Here is a 17,054-nt window from a genome sequence, read left to right as displayed (position 1 = left end):
CCCTTCCTCCCACTCCTGCTCGCCTTTTGGTGCCAGCTGGCTGTCGACACACAGTTTAGGAAACCCAAGGTCGCGGCGATAACCCAACGATCCTCCCGCTTTACTTCAAGGGCTGCAAAGCATCTGCGCCAAGACTGGCGGTCGGGGCACCCCGAGGTGGGTGCGGAGCTCTGCGGTCCCCTCCACCCAGACACGGACGGCGTCTCCTTGGCTCTGCCCGGGCTCCCGACCCCGGTTCCGGGCGCGGTGGCTGCCGGCAGCGGCTGGCAGGGTGACAGGCTCCCGGACCCAGAGCGCAGACCTGAGCCCAGCCCCGCCGTCGCGGAGTCCCGGCCGGAGCGCAGCCTCGGGGGCTGCGGAGAGGGGCGCGAGCAGCGCGGGACCTCGGCTCCCCCGCCTCGCCAAGATGGACTCCCCGCCCTTCCTCAGGTGACACCCGCCTTCAGGCGCGCGGCGGTCCTCACGCCCCTCCTAGGCTCCCCGTCACCGGGCGCGCCCCAGGCGTACCTGGGAGGACCCCAGACTTTCCCCTGGGTTCTATTGGTCAGCCAGTCATCAACAGGTATTTATTGCGACAGGTATTTATTGTCTCCAGGGCCTGGGGACATTACATGGATTGGGACACCCTCCTGGGCCCACAAATCTGCTGAGACTCTTCTCATCAACAAGCCTCTCCCCCAAGCTCTTTCTCCTGCGGATGCCTTCATTCCCCCACCCTGCTGAGGGTCTGGCCATTGAACCAGGTGCAAGAAATCAGGGCTGTGGATGCAGACAAGGCGCTCCAGATGGCCGCTGCGTCCTTCCGGAGCCTGGTGGTTGCGGTGCTCCCACCTGTCACTGGGCCTCCTCTCCTTCTTCTCCTTTCTGGGGACCCCTTCCCCTGGTGCTCAGCCCTGTCCTGCTCCTGTCTGTCCCCAGCCTCCAGTTCTCACTGACGAGGACTGCAGGACAGCCCTGGCGGTGGCCTTAGGCTGGTCTAGGAGAAGACCCACCTGTGACGTGGGCTCCTCTGTGGCTCTGGCCTCTGGAAGACATTCCTGACCCTTGTGGCCTGCTGAGGCCAGTGCCTTCTCTTTCTCACTGCCACCCCTTTCTCCTTTCAGCCAGTGTCTCTCCTGGAAGAGAATCGTCGGCCTCTTTTTCCTGCCGTATATTTTATCTGGTTTTGCTCCTCGGCTTAAACATAAAGAGGACGTTGTACCTGGAAGACCACATCAGCTCCAGTCCAGGTTTGCTTGAGTGGGAAAGGGAGGAGCTTTCTCTTTTTTCTCGGGGAAAATAATATTGCAAGTGTGCACAGAACATGTCCTGCTAACAAGAACTTCTTTTTCTGCTAAGGTTTCCAGCTGTCTCTCCTCTCTCTCTCTCTCTTCCTCTCCCTCCAGGTTTGATTGGTCTCATTTGACCCCTCTGGAGCTGAAGGACAGATCTGTGGGACTTCAAACTAAAAGCACAGGTGGGGGCAGGCCACACTTCACCCTGGAGGGGCACAAGTTCCTGATCTTTGGGGGCTCCATCCACTATTTCCGGGTGCCCAGGGAGTACTGGGGGGACCGCTTGCTGAAGCTGAAGGCCTGTGGCTTCAACACTGTCACCACGTGAGTGCTGGTTCCTCACCCTCATGACCTTGGTACCCTACAGGGGCTCCTATCATCGGCATCCTGGCTCAGAACCTGAGCTCTGGTGTGGGGGCCCAGAGTGAGGACTTACCTTCTAAATAGTTGTTTCTAGCACATGCCTTTTATGCTTAAGTGTCCAGCCATCACTTATGCCTCATACTTAGTTTGCTCTGTCATCAAAGCCTTGGATAGCGGTTAGTGGGAGAAATATAAAGGGAGTAGCCGATTTCCTCTGGAGTCTCTCTGTCCAATGGGGAGTACTGGAGGCCCTTAAGGGCACTCAGTTCAATGGCATAAACCCAAGGCGTACTTACTGCTAAATGCATACTTACGGAGGCACGCATGTTTTAAAACAATTCTTATTTATGTAATACGGAGGTGAACATGGAGAGGGATAATAGCAGTATCAAAAGATGAACTTGTAATGAAATACCAGTATCACTAAAATGAAGTTTAATGGCATAAAGAAAGTGAACACTGTGGGTTAATGAGTAAGACCATAGGGATTTAGTGTCAGGTAGATCTGGCCTTCAGTCCTGGCTTTGCCTCTAACAGTCACATCAAGGCTCTGGGGTCCTCGTCCGTAAATGGGCAGAATGAGAATTGCCTCAAGCCGGGCACAGTGGCACGTGCCTGTAGTCCCAGCTACTCGAGAGGCTAAAGCAGGAGTATCCCTTGAGACTAGGAGTTTGAGATCAGCCTGGGCGACATAGCGAGACCCTGTCTCTTTAAAAAAAAAAAAATAGCCTGGTAAGGTTGTGTTGATTAGAGGAAATAAAACCTTTATCTTATTTATATGAAAAATGCCTGTCACAATACCTGGCACACATATGTACTCAATAATGGTGGCGAAAAGAAATACAAATCCAGTTTAGTCTATCAGAAGAATTGAAATAAAAATGCACATGAATTTAACATGATTATGTATACAAGGTGATGTGTATTTAGGATGTGCTTTCAAAGTGTAGGCACTTTCTAAGCCTTTTCACAAAGCCCTTAACCCTCACGGCGGTCCTGTGAGATGGATAGCGTAATGCGCACTGCGCGGGGGAGAAACTGGGCACAGGGGTAGCCGCCTGCTGGGGAGGACGTGGGATGCCTGACAGTAACGCAGTGCAGGCAGCGGCTGCAGAGCCCACACCCCGCACTGCGCACTGTGGCAATTCCCCTCCTCGTGTGACCTCCGCCAGGCGTGGCATGCAGAGATGGGCCCGGAGATGACATGTCACACATGGAAGGAAGGCTCCAGTCAAGTAAAAATCATGCCCTAAGCCAAAATCGTATTTGAATTAGGAACAGTGGAGTTCCCTTCCTAACAGACCTAAACCAGAAAAATCTTGAAATTTGAAAAACTGGGAGTCATATACACTTGAAAGTTATGTATCATATGGTATACTTGGGCCATTTTTCCTGATTTCTTAATCTTATCTATTTTTTAAAACTTTTCAAATAACTAAATTGTAGCTTTGTTAATCTCTATCTTTTGGTTTATATTCCAGAATTTCTGAGTTATGTGTAATTTCCTTCCTTCTACTTTATTTAATTTAGTACCTTCTCGTCCTCATCCTCTTCCTCTTCCCTCTTCTTCTTCTTGTTTCCTGAGTTGAATATTTAGCTTGTGCTCTTTCCAGTCTTCGGTGTTTTCTAATGTATTCATTCAGAGGTATGACTGTTCCCGTAAGTATTGCTTTGGTTACATATCCCACAGCTTTTGCTATATAGTGCTTTAAATGTCATTTAGTTTCACATATTTACTAAGTTTTGTTGTAGTTTCCTCTTCAACCCATAAGCTATTTGGGAATATGCTTTCTAATTTACTTATTTATTTATTTTAATTTTTGCTACTTTTAACTGTCATTTTCTGATTTAGTTTCATTTGTCTTGGGATCATGGACTACATGATACAGATTTTGGGAATTTGTTGAGATTTACTTTGTGGCATAATACATATCAGTATTTTACAAGTGTTCCATGCATTTTTAAAAAGAATATAAATGCTCCATCTGTTGGCTGCTGGGTTCTCTATGAATTTATTAGATCCAGGCTTTTTAATTGTGCTATTCAAATTCATAGCCTTGCAAGTTTTTTTGCTGCTTATTATCTTTGTTTCCTAGAGAAGTATTTTCAGTCCTCTCACTATGACTGTGAAATTGGTTTACCCCTTTCCTTTCTAACTCAGTCAGCTTCTCCTTGAAGCTATGCTGTTAAGAGCATAGGAGGTCATGGTTAGTATATCTTCTTGAAGGATCATTGCTTTTATTTTTTACTTGATGCCACTCCTATTACCTATTTGCAAGTTTTGCTTTAAAATCCATTTGCCTATTATTAGTATTGCTGGAATCATTTTGATTCATCTAATCTTTTCCCATCTTTTTTCCCAACTTTTTCCAGCCATTTTCCTTAAAGTTACTTGTAAGTAACATTTAGCAATTTTTTTTTTGTTCTATTCTCTCAGTGTATAGCAGTAAACTTTGCTGTGCATATTTAGTCTTCAGCAAAACGATTACTCATTCCTCCCCACAACAAAAGATCTTAAAATACAATGCATTCTGTTATAATGCAATGCATATATTGTCAAAAATCTCTGCACTGCACAAAATTGTGTAATAAAACCATGATGTTAGGGGTAGAACACTCAAAAATCTTGTCAGTGACACACAAAAAAGATAGTCACCTCATAAGAATAGCATCTAATAAAAATTTTACACATGTCCTTTTGACTTTCTGGACTCATACCCTGTGGGGGAGGCCCTTGCAGGGGCCCTCCTTGCTACATGCTAAAGGTAGTGCCCTCCTCTATTGTCACCATTGTCTATTCTTATTGTGATTAATTCATAGCAATAATTTATTGGGCAGATGTAGACTTTTTAAAATTCTTTTTCCTTTTCTTTACATTTTTAATGAGTGTTACAAAAAAGAAGGTGGTGAATGGGAGAATTTATATATAAATACATGAAATCTAGACTCATAGGAAGGTTGGTAGTTTGGAACACAATTGGGTAATAGGGCAAGGAACTATTGAAGATAGTCATCATTAGCATAACAGAAGCTTGATTTCCATTGTAATGTCCAACTTATTCCAAAACAGAGCTACCCAAGGTTTTGGCTTGGGTTTGGGCCCGACCTAGCAATGTGGAAGAAAGAAGTAAGAAGATGCTTATCACACTTCCCTCTTCCCTCTTCCAGCTATGTTCCGTGGAACCTGCACGAGCCAGAGAGAGGCAGATTTGACTTCTCCGGGAACCTGGACCTGGAGTACGTGGTGTTGCTGCCTCTGTGACCTGGCCCAGGGCGGGGGCAGACAGGTGGCTGCTGGGGGTGGATTAGGACCTATAGAGAACCAGAGAGGGACCTGCATCTGGAGCCTTGTTCTCAGGACCCTGTGAGAGGCCCTGTACCCAGGACCCAGATGCTTCCCAGCTGTGACCTCTCACCCCACGGGGCTGGGCCTGCAGCCTCTGGGCCCCACTCTGCAGGGCAGCCCAGAGGGGCCGAAGACCCTGGGTGCTGCCCGACTCCGTAGGAGGGTCCAGCACCTGTGCTAGGACAGGGGCTGCCTCTCTAGGGGAGCAGGGCCATTGGGGTGAGGTTCCCTGTTAAGCCCCGCTGTGTCTTGTCTGATGCCCTTCCTCCTCGGCCCGATGGGGCTGTGTGGATGGTCTGAGGCTGGGAGCAGCTCTGGCCTCAGCCTGGTGTGGGACTCCCTGCTGTGCGGGGTGGGCGGAGCCTTGGCTTCACCCAGGCTGTCTGTCTGGTTGAGAGAGGGGGCGAGGAGAGGAGCTGGACTCCCCCCACCAGCCTCTGCCCTGGGCCATCAAGGCAGGTGCTGACTTGTTTACCTCCCCAGGGCCTTTGTCCTGCTGGCCGCGGAGATCGGGCTGTGGGTGATCCTGCGTCCAGGCCCCTACATCTGCAGCGAGATCGACCTTGGGGGCTTGCCCAGGTACTCGGGGCTCCGAGTCCAGTTGGGGTCATAGTGAAGTATTTTGCTTTACAAAAAGTGAAATTTCAATCTAATAATGGTGACCTTTGTTTACAAAAATAACCTTTATTTATTGAGCCCGTGTTGTGTGTCTTGCACTGCCCCACGCATTTTACCTTCGTTGTCTCATGTGACCCCTTCAGTAATGTGGTGAGGTGTATCACTGTTGTCCCCATTTCACAGATGGGGAACTCAAGGCGTCGGGCCTGGTGCTTTGGGCCTATGGCCAAGAGCGAGTGCGAGGGCAGAAGCAGCCACAGATGTTTGTACTCTTCTTTCCCCACAGAGGAGGGGCTGTGGCCAGCTCTGTTCTTCCCATGCTCTGGGAAGAAAAGAAATGGAAGCTCCAGCACGTGCAAGGGAAGGTTCTGACAGTTCTGATCTTTCTCTTATTTCGTTGAGGAAGGCTGCCGTCTCCACTTACTGAGACCCTCAGCTCCCCTCCCTTCCTCTCACTCTTCTTTGCTCATTTCTTCCTCTGTGTTGCTGGCCCTCAGCCCAGCTACTGAGGTTTAGGCTGAGAATCCAGGAGTCCTCTCCCACTATCCCTGCGTGCCGACAGGCCTGCCCGGCCAGAGTTGTGGCTCTGACCCCAGAGGAGCACTTTTATCCCCAGAGTCAGGTGAAGACTTTGCTTTTCTCCATGATGGGCTCCTTCTCCCATCCAGCTTGGAAGCAGAAAAAGCCTGAGCTTGGGGAAGTGGGCATTTCAGGGAAGCGATTGCTCCCTGTGCAGGAGGAGACCTGGCCGGGCGCCTCGCCAGTGACCTGTGCGGGGGCAGGAGGTGTCATGGGCTTTTAGGCTCATGTCCTGTGCTTGAAGTCTTAGGTCTTAGTGGAAATGTGATCCTGTGCCTAAGGAACAGATGCTGTCCTCAAGTAAAGTGTTTCCAATAAACTCGAAAAGAATGGAGGAGAGTATTCAATAAATGGTAAAAGAAAAAGCTCATTCAGATATGGGTGTGAGAGCCTTGACGGCCCAGTCCCTCGGTCTGCGGGACGGGCTGAAGGCCCTGCTGAGGCTGTGACATGCCTTGGAGGTGGGGACGGGTGTTTTCCTCTGAACCTCAGGAGTCTGTGAGAGCCTGAAAAGCTCGCACAGCATGCATCTTTCCGGAGCCTTGAGTGCCCCAGGACCAAGGGCGTGGGACCTGAGGACAGACGTGAGCTGAGTGGAGGCAGCTCTGGGGAGGGCTGGTCGCCGGCTCCTCCTCCTCCTGCCTTCCTGTCGCAGACACCGAGCCTGCCTCTCTCGCCCCCAGCTGGCTCCTGAGAGACCCCCAGCTGAAACTGAGGACAACCAGCAAGGGCTTCATTGAAGCAGTTGATGAGTACTTTGATCATCTGATTCCCAAAGTGACTCCTCTCCAGGTACAGCCACATTTCCTTTTCCTTCTTGCTCACGAGCGTTTTAGGGAAACGGTTTGTTCTGGCTCGATCACCGAATAGGCCCCCTGCAGTCTCTATGAAAAATGAAGCTGACTTCCTCATAACTGAATTCTCTACCCTCACCTTAAGGACAGAAGCTCTTTCTTGTCCTGTTTTTGTATTTTTTCCCCAGGGCTTCTGGAAAGACTCTCATCCCATAAGACAGGGACTTCATGAATGTGTGTCAAGGTTGTGACATGCACTTGATATTCCCAAAGCTCTGCTTGCTTATTTCAACTCTTAACTTGGCAAAAAAAAAAAAAAAAAAAAAAAAAAAAAAGGCTCAGAAAGTACAACAGAGTTTATGGTCAAATAAAAGTCTCCCCTCCCACCCTCTCCCAAAGCTATTTAGTTGCCTTTTCAGGAGACAACCAATTTTCACCAGATTTTTGTGTATCTTTCCAGAGATTTTCTATACATATAGAAGCATATAATATAAACACACATATGTGTATATATTGTTTTTTGTATAAAAATATACAGTTTCCACAGGGCATTTTTCTTTTGTAATCTGAAAATATATTTTTGAAACCTGCCATTCTTTTTAATGGCTGCATGGTATTCCATAGTATGGATATATCATAATTTATTTAATTAGCACCCTAGTCATGGACATTTGGGTTTTCCAAGTTTATGGAAATAACTTGGAAAGTTATTAAATAACTTGGCTCACATGTCATTTTGTGTCTGTGTGAATGTACTTACTACTCCCTGTATTCCAGTTTGACTTAGTCCCAAGAGCGGGAAGAACACAGATGCCTTGCATTTCCTTCTTCATGGAGTTCCCAGACCTCATGCACTGGATAAAAAATTCCTTCATTTTCATAATGTCAACATATTAAAATGTCACAACCAGGCAGGTCTGTGTCTAAAACAATGAACGTTATACCCTGAAGTCTACAAGACAACAATTGTTTGATCATTGTGATATTCTTTTGTTTAATTTAAAAAATATGAATCTCTCTTCTAAACAAGAGGATGCACACTGTTACCATTTAAGTAAAAATAAATCTTAGTTTAAAAACACATTGCTTAATGTAGCTTGGGATGGGATAAGAACCTGGATTATTTCGTAGTAGACTAAGCTTATTGTTTTAGACTCTTCTGTTTTGGGGAAAATATTACAGGCATACAGAGCCAGCCCTGTATAACTAACCCTGAATTGTGAACTGCGAGTTATTCCTATTAGGATAATTATAAAGAGAAGAATCGGGGATTAGAAAGGAAAGTGAAGGATAGTTTAGGAACAATATTCCTGCAATACAGCTTTAGAAAGATGGGCACTGCGGAGACGAAGAGAACCCTGTCTTTGGGATTAAACTCTGGGTCTGTTAGATGTACTCAAGGTACATCTTTTGTACTAAGGGCTGAAGCCATGTGTTTCTGGTTGCATTTCTGCAATCTAGATGGGACATAGTAGCAGGAGTGAGCCTTAAAACTAGAAACACTTTAAATATTTGGATGGAAGTTCAAGCACAAGTACAAATGTCACTTAGCAGTCATACGTATGCAACAAGCAAAGCAAATGTATAAACATCCCATTGAAATCATGAGGGTGATAAATCCTAGAAAATTTTTAAGATGCAAGGAATTATATGTAAGTGAAATGTATAGGGCTCATTATTGATAAATTATGAGTACTTTAAGGTCTTATTTGATTGTCGTCATTGTTTTAATTATGTAAAAATAAGTTTTAAAGTGCATTTACTGGTTTACTTGGGTCTTTTATTCTTCTAATCCTGTTTATTTAATGAATTCAACTGTGAATTCTCCTACAACACGAGGTTTTTAGAAATGTCACCCTTTAGGTTGGAGAGAAGATACTGTTCAATAGTGAAAACAATTGTTCTCAATTCATTAGTTCAGAATATTTACGTCCATACAGTAAGTCATTATTGAGCACCGGGCACTGTGCGGTTATTACCGAGTATTTCGGGCACTGTGCCATGGCGAAGCTTCCTGTCCTGAGAAGGACAGGCGTGGTGTTCGCCCCATGAAGCCTGCAGTCCAACATGGAGACAAACAGCACTGCAGTAAGATCATGGCGGCTACCATGCAGGAGGTGCAGGAGCCCCCTAGCGGGCGGGGGTCCATAACAAGCTCTTGCTGAAAACGGGAGGTTCAGGGAATGTTTTCCAGAGAAAGTGACTTTTAGGCAGTGACTTGGAGAGTGGGCAGGCGTTAGCTAGGCAGGGGAAATGCTCATGAGTCCCCAGCATGGGTGAAGCAAAGATAGCGAGAGACAGAATGAAGAGTTTGAAGAACTGCGAGAAGTTCAGCGTGCCTGGGCAGAGAGCGTGAGGTGGGAGAGAGGCAGAAGGCGGATCTGCAAATGAAAACCTGCCAGTTACGCTCCTTCTCCTTTGTGCCCACTCGGGAGCCAGCGTCCCTTTGCCCCGACATGAATGCCGCACTCTGAGGCTGGCATTACTCTGTGGGCAGTAGGATCCACGGGATTGCGTTATGTTGGGACAGTAAAGACCAGACCTTTGCTTTCGAGAGCTCGCTCTGCCTTCTGTGTGGAGAGGCTCTAAGAAGAAAGAAACACTCTTGAGTGTGGAAGGACATTGGAAGATTAAATTAAGCTCTGAAAAGTGCTTTAATTTTAGCACAGCTAGGTCAGTGTTGATGGTTTATGTGGTGTGAGGGGCTGGAAGCTGTACTAAGGTCGCTTGAGGGGTGAGTTACAAGTGAGAAAGCAGAGCACGTGAGCACAGATGACCGGTAACTTCTGGAAAGTGTGGCTCCTAGAGAGGAGAGAGCAGGAGCACTTTGGAGCCCTCTCCCCCATGTCCCTCCGATGTGAAGGTCCCAAATACGTTCCCATGACAATGGAAGTCAGTCAGTTTGGAAGGAGAGGTGGAAGGCACCAGCGGAAGAGGGACTGTGCCAAGAGCTGAGCTCCTGAGCAGGTGGTGGAGGGCAATGGGACCGGCACACGAGCCACTTGGTGGCATTACCCTAGCATGGGGGGGATGGGGGGCATCTCTTTGATTCCTCAGGTGTGAAAGTGGATAGGATGGGCCTGGAAGCAGGTGAGTTTGTAGGTTTGAGAGATCAAATTTAAGTAGCTAATTAGTATGAGAAATAAAGGGGAAGCTGTGACAGCCACTTGTCTGCAACGTCCTAGGGAGGTAGGACTCCTGCAGCAGCTAGGTGTCTGAGGGGACTTTGACCCCAGGGCGGGGAGGAGAGAGAGCAGAAGACCGCAAGGAGCCTTGCACCAGAGCACGCCACACCAGCTGTGTGTCTCTAGCAGCAAGCCGGTGACTGCAGGCTTATGGCCCCAGGGGCGTCTCTCTTGTCTGCTCTGCTTGTCTCTCAGTACTGCCGGGGAGGCCCTGTCATCGCAGTGCAGGTGGAGAATGAATACGGTTCGTTTAATAAGGATAGAAACTACATGCCCTATCTTCACAAGGTGAGAAACGCTTGGTTCGTCTCCACATTTACATGTCTCCTTCCTTAATCTCTTTTCCAGCACACGTTTCTGATTCCCTGCTGCGCAGGTGACTGTGCTGGGCACTGTGCATTCTGAGAACATGCAGCTGACCCATGAACAACGTGGGCTTAGGGGTGTCCAGCCCCGGCACAGTCGAAAATCTCAGTATAACTTTTGACTCCCCCAGAACTTAACTACTAATAGCCTGCTGTTGGTTGGAAACCTTACTGGTAACATAAACAGTCAATTAACTCATATTTTGTATGTTATAGTATGTGCTGTGTTCTTACAATAAAGCAAGCTAGAGAGAAGAACACGTTATTAAGAAAATCATAAGGAAGAGAAAATATTTTTACTATTTATTAAGCGGAAGTGGATCATCAGAAAGGTCTTCATCTTCATCATCTTCACATTGAATAGGCCAAGAGGAGGAGGAAGAGGGGGGTGGGGCTTGCTGTCTCCGGGGTAGCAGAGGAGGGAAGCAGGAGAGTTACACTTGATGTAACTTTTATTGAAAAAATCTTCATATGAGCGCAGTTCAAATCCATGCAGAAGATCAAGTTCAAATTCTCTGTGAATTTGCCAGTATTGCCAGGACAATAAAGATGTACTTTAACAACTTTATGATGATACAAACATGGTATTAAAGATTATTCCTTTCTATTTGCTATTTCTATGATCCACAATTCTCATGAAAGCTGGGGCTGGTAACTCTATACTTATAGTAAATAACACTTCAAGAACTTAATGACGATGGCTAGCAGCTTATAGCTTTCTGGCCTGTAGTATTAACATCCTCTCTTCTGCTCCCTTTGCTTCTTCACAGAAGGACGTCTCAGGCCGGGGAATAACTGCAGTCCTACCTGCTGTCCTTTCTGGGCTCAGCCCCTCCCGGTCCCTGACTTCTCACATTCAGAAAGTTGATAAGGGCCCAGTCTCAGTGGGACCCCTCCTCAGGGCGCTAAGCAGGTTGCAGGGGCCGCCTGGTCTGGCCTGACCCTCCCAAATTTGCCCTTGCTGACCTAGCTCTGTTCACAAAGAGGCCTCTGGCTGAATGGCGTGGAGGGGAGAGGTTACCAGCTGGGCAAAGAAGGGGTCAGGAGGGCAGGGCTGGGCTCCACCCACGTGCTGGCTCCTGCCCTGCAGCTGTGGCTTCTGGAGTTGAACCAGGTCTGTGAGTAATTCCCCTCCTTATCTTTACTCGGGGGCTGGCATGACCTCCTCACATCAGTCTTATTCAGTTAGCATTATTTTTTCTTGATTTTAAAATTTGCCACTCAACTCTACCCCCAGGTCCAGATCTGGCTTGATGAACAGAGGAGACACAACGACGGGGTCCCCTGATCCCTGGCCTAGGAAATATAAATTTTCAGACTAGACCTCCTCCCCTGCCCAGAGCCAGTTCCTCTGACAGTGTCTAGGTGGGACCCAAGCTTTGCAAAGTTGATCTCTGCTCTTCCTCAGACCCGCAACCTCAGCCTCTCCCCTCCCAGCACAAAGTGTTTCCCAACTTGTCTTTCTCTCCCTTTCTGTGGTGTACATCCTCCTCAGGGTGTTTCCTGATAAACTCAGCTCTTTTTTCCCTGAAGGCTTTGACCATCAGCTGATTTTAAGGTCATTTCCCTCCAAAGAACACCAGGCTGAGACAGGGACAGTGACTTCTCCCAATCACTGAGCTGCAGATGGTCAGACTCCAAATTCAAGCCCGTCTCCAGCTCACACCCTGCCACCTGAACCCTGCTGTGATTATTTCCCAGTTTCCTTATGCAGCCATCCCTTGGTGTTCATTGGACCTCCGTAGATACCGAAATCTTTAGGTGTTCAAGTCCCTGACTTAAATGGTGTAGCATTTGCATATAACCTACGCACATCCTCCCCTATGCTTAACATTATCTCCAGATTACTTATAATACCTGACATAATGTAAATGTTACGTAAATAGTTGTTATACTGTATTGTTTAAGGAATAATGACAAGAAAAAAAAGTCTGTGCATGTTTAATACAGATGCAACGTCATTTTATTTATTTATTTATTTATTTATTTTTTGAGACAGGATCTCACTCTGTCGCCTGGGCTGGAGTGCAGTGACGTGATCATAGCTCATTATAGCCTTGAACTCCTGGGCTCAAGCGATCCTCCTGCCTCAGCCTCCTGAGCAGCTGGAACTACAGGCTCACACCACCATGCCCAGCTATTTTTAAAATTTTTTGTAGAGATGGGATCTTATTGTGTTGCCAGGCTGTTCTCAAACTCCTGGCCACAAGTGATCCTCCTGCCTTGGCCTCCCAAAGTGCTGGGATTACAGGCATGAGCCACCACACCCAGCCTTAAGATGCAATCTAAAACAAAATATTTTTGACCGGCAGTCGGTTGAATCCATGGTTGCAGAACCTACAGATACATAGGGCCAACTGTATTTCCTTCTTCCCCTGGGAGGCCAGGGAAGTGGGTTCATTCTGTTCAGTTTTTTCAACAGACCCTGCTGCAAAGAGGGATTGTGGAGCTGCTCTTGACCTCCGACAGTGAGACAGATGTGCTGAAAGGCCACATCAAAGGAGGTACAAATTTAGTTATTTCAAAGGAGAATGGAGGCTCTTAGCCAGCTGGTTTAAATCTTGAACAAACTTCAGAGAGAACCGAGTGTACTTCTGACGCCTCTCTTTCCCATGTCCATTGGCATGGATCCCAGAGGTTTGATATTACGGTAGATGAGGACTCAAGGTCAAAGGTCAGAGTTCACTCGCCAGCTCTATCGCTCATCCTTGCTCCTGTTGTCTAAAACAGCAGTAACAGAGTGAGCTCTCCCCAGTACACCTTTCTATCTTTCATAATGTCCTGTGGCTGGGGCCTGTGTTGGTGCTGGGCGTGGCTTCGGATCAGGGCTACCTCCACCAACATGGGGAGCCACATGGGAATCAGAAGATGGCAGAGTCCCATTCCTGGGATCCTACAGCTTCGGGCTCAGTGTAGACCCCTAGCAGACCCTAGGGAATAAAGTAGCAGGACAATTCAGGACAGAATCATAAGATGACAGAAGTGAGGCATATGACCAAGGTGTGAGCAGGCTGATGGGTCCAGAGGAGGTTCTGTCAGGTGATCTTTAGCTGGAGAGCAGCTGCTGCCCCAGCCTGCTGTGCTTTCCTTCATGGTGGCTCTTCCCCACATTATTATGGTACCCTGGAAAGGAGGCTGAGCTGGGGGCTGGGCAACCTGTGTTCACCTCCTAGGTCCGATCAAGTCAGATGGTCTTGGCCTGCTTCACTTCTCTGCACAAACTGTGGTTAATTTTAACTGCCCTTCTCAGTACAAATGATTGTCCTTGCAAGTGTCCAGTGATGTGGTGAAGGCTATGGCAGCACTTTGCTCGTTGCAAAGTGGGATGCACGCAGTATCTTGTCATCCTCACCGTGCAGCACGCCTTCCCTCCCGTGTGCAGGGTGGGCCTTCATCCCCTCCCTGATGACACTTGTCACAGTGCCTCTCCCTTCTCTCTACAGTGTTGGCCACTGTCAATTTGAAAAGACTTCACAAGGATGCTTTCAATCAGCTTTATAAAGTCCAGGTAAGACACCCTAGAGGTGAAGAGTTTTGTCTGTCCTCCTGCCATGACCCCTCTTGTCTGTGCAACTGGTGTTCACTGGAAACAAAAGGTTTGACAAGAAGTCTGCAACTTTTCACCCTGAGACTCCAGCATGTTCCAAAGCCATTTCAAGAGTATGCTGACTTTTGGCATGGGGAATGAGGAGGAACCCTGCTTGTGTCACCCCCGTCCGTGGGTCATATCATGGAGAGGCCCGTGGGAAGGGTGAGGGGTTTATGTGCTCTAAAACCTCACTATGGAATCAGAAGAAGTGACATTCTTTTCCTCTGTGAGGACAGAGCTCAGAAATGAGCTATATGTATTACTTACAGAGAACTCACTCGTGGTTTTGGTGGGGTTAGCCTTTTTCAGCCAGGCTGTGTTGAGTTATGGGAACAAGTGAGTATTACACGTGCATTTACTCAACAAATGTGCATTGAGCAGCGCTCCTTTCCTTTCCTCTCAGTGGGTGACCTCTTGTGACAGTTACAAAGGTGGACAAACCGTAGTCCATGCCTGCAGGAGATACATAGTTCCTTTTCCTACAGAATAGCAGTGTGCTCTTGAAGCCCAAATGCGATCACAGTCTCTGCTTAACACCCTTCCTTTGTGCCCAGGGCCCAGGATGGCATCCAAAGCCCTGACACGGCCTGCTAGGCCTGGTGGGACACCCCCGCTTCCATTCCTGGCCCTGCCCATGCTGCTCCTCCCCTTGGCATGAGGCCTTCCCTGCAGTCTGCATGCTGCAGTGCTCCCACCTGGCCAAAGATGCCCACAGCGCCAGTGCTGTCTCCTCAGTCTTACCTGCCCCCAAGTTGCATATTAAGAACTAATTAATCTTATTCCTTTTCTCATCAATTTCTACACAGTTTCCAACCAGGTAAAAGGAAGGGGCTCTGCCAGAGTGGACCCGTGGCTATCTCTGGTTTTCAATGCCTGTGCTAAGTCATCTTCTTTTTCTTCTTCCTTCTTCTTCTTCTTTTTTTAAGAGATGGGGTCTCCGAATGTTTATAGCAGCACAATTCACAATTGCAAAGATGTGGAAACAACCCAAGTGTTCATCAATACATGAGTGGATTAACAAAATGTGGTATATGTATACCATGGAGTACTACTCAGCTATAAGAAATAATGGGGATATAGGATCTCTTATGTTTTTCTGGATAGAGCGGGAACCCATTCTACTAAGTGAAGTATCCCAAGAATGGAAAAATAAGCACCACATGTACTCACCATCAAATTGGTTTCACTGATCATCACCTAAGATCACATTCAGGAATAACATTAATCGGGTGTTGGGTAGATGTGGGTGGGGGAGGGGATGGGTGTATACATACATAATGAGTGCGATGCGCACCGTCTAGGGGATGGACACGTTTGAAGCTCTGACTCGGGGGGGTAAGGGTAAGGGCAATATATGTAACCTAAACTTTTGTACCCCCACATTATGCTGAAATAATAATAAAAAAATAGAAAAAAATGGAAAGGCAGAAATGAAATTATCATTATGCAGGTGATATGAATGTCTAATAGAAAACCAAAGAAATATATAGACAAATTATTATAGTAATAAAAGCTTATACAAAAAACAAAGAGAGATGGGGTCTCACTATGTTACCCAGGCTGGACCCAAACTCCTGGGCTCAAGTGGTGTTCCCACCTCAGCTTCCTGGGTAGCTGGGACTACAGCTGCACCACCGTGCCCAGCTCTTGTCACTTTCTTTTAACAGTTTCACTGAAATCTAATAATACATTATTAAATTCATCTGATGTAAGTATAGGATTGAATATACTGAGGTCTACCACCATCACTGTGATCCAAACAGTTTCCTCATGTCCGTTTGCAGTTAATGCCCCGCTCCCTGCTCTAGCCCTGGGCAACCACCGATCTGCTTTCTATCTCTATAAATGTACCTTTTCTAGACATTTCATATAAATGGAATCATACAATATCTAGTCTTTTGCATCTGGCTTCTTTCATGTAGCATGGTGTTTTCGAGGTTCATCCATGTTGCAGCATGAATCAGTGCTTCATTCCTTTGGATAGCTCATTGGGTCATGTGTGGCTATCATATATATAAAGTCATAGGCAAATCCAAAGGTCATGCAGCTTTGCTCAGATGTCCTTCTTCTTTAGTATGCTAATATGGCTAATACGGTTTTGGAATGTTGAACCAGTCTTGCATTTCTGGTATGAATCTCACTTAATTGTGATGTGTTATTACTTTATATATTGCTGGATTCAATTTGTTCATATTTTGTTGAGAATTGTTGCTTCTGTCTTCATGAGGGATATTGGTCTAGGTTTTCTTTTCTTGAAATATCTTTGTTTGGTTTTGGAATTAGGATAATGTTGGCTTCATAAAATGAGTTTGGACGTATTCTCTGCTTTTCTATTTTCTGGAAAAGATTGTGTAGGATTATTAGTATTTCTTAATGTTCAGTAAATTTCATCAGTGAAACCATCTAGACCTGAAGTTTTCTTTTTTAAGAAGATTTTAAACTAGAAATTCAATTTCTCTAATAGATATATGACAATTCAGGTTATTTATTTCTTCTTGAGTGAGTTTTGGTAGTGTGTGTCTTTCAAGGATTTATTCTATGCATTCTATTATATTTTATTGAAGTTTTTGAATTCATGGGCACGGAGTTGTCTGTGATAATGCATTGTTATTCACGTAATGTTTTTGTTGTCAATAGTGATGGTTACTCTTCATTCCTGATGTTGGTAATTTTGTGTCTTTTTGTTTTGCTCAGTATGGCTAGAAGTTTGTCAGTTTTATTGATTTTTCATAGAACTAGCTTTTGGCTTCAATTTTTTCTCTATTTTTTTTTTTTTTTTGCTTTATCTTTCACTGACTTCTGCTTTGACCTTTAGCATTTTCTAACTTTTGCTTTCTTTGTATTGCATTTTCTCTTCTTTCTCTAGTTTTTTTTCTGGTGGAAGCTTAGATTACTAAGTTAAGACTTTCTTTTCGCTTTTAATGTAAGCATTTGCTGCCAT

At 46.3% G+C, this 17,054-nt stretch overlaps 1 protein-coding gene across 1 annotated transcript in view; it reads left to right on the top strand.

The window, feature by feature from the left end:
* Positions 1-397: 397 nt before the first annotated feature.
* The window catches only part of GLB1L3 (galactosidase beta 1 like 3), a 32,930-nt gene continuing 16,273 nt past the window's right edge, over positions 398-17,054 (top strand). The window contains exons 1-9 of the mRNA XM_069468632.1: positions 398-429; positions 1,104-1,229; positions 1,386-1,598; positions 4,806-4,874; positions 5,467-5,562; positions 6,864-6,972; positions 10,355-10,447; positions 12,947-13,028; positions 13,968-14,032. Of these exons, the coding sequence (XP_069324733.1) occupies positions 407-429; positions 1,104-1,229; positions 1,386-1,598; positions 4,806-4,874; positions 5,467-5,562; positions 6,864-6,972; positions 10,355-10,447; positions 12,947-13,028; positions 13,968-14,032 (876 nt within the window). The 5' untranslated portion in view covers positions 398-406. The remainder of the gene's footprint in view (positions 430-1,103; positions 1,230-1,385; positions 1,599-4,805; positions 4,875-5,466; positions 5,563-6,863; positions 6,973-10,354; positions 10,448-12,946; positions 13,029-13,967; positions 14,033-17,054) is intronic.

This window comes from Eulemur rufifrons, chromosome 6, assembly GCF_041146395.1.
Source record: "Eulemur rufifrons isolate Redbay chromosome 6, OSU_ERuf_1, whole genome shotgun sequence".
NCBI lineage: Eukaryota > Metazoa > Chordata > Mammalia > Primates > Lemuridae > Eulemur > Eulemur rufifrons.
The sequence above is the reverse complement of the archived record's forward strand: the minus strand, read 5'-3'. Positions and strand labels throughout refer to the sequence as shown.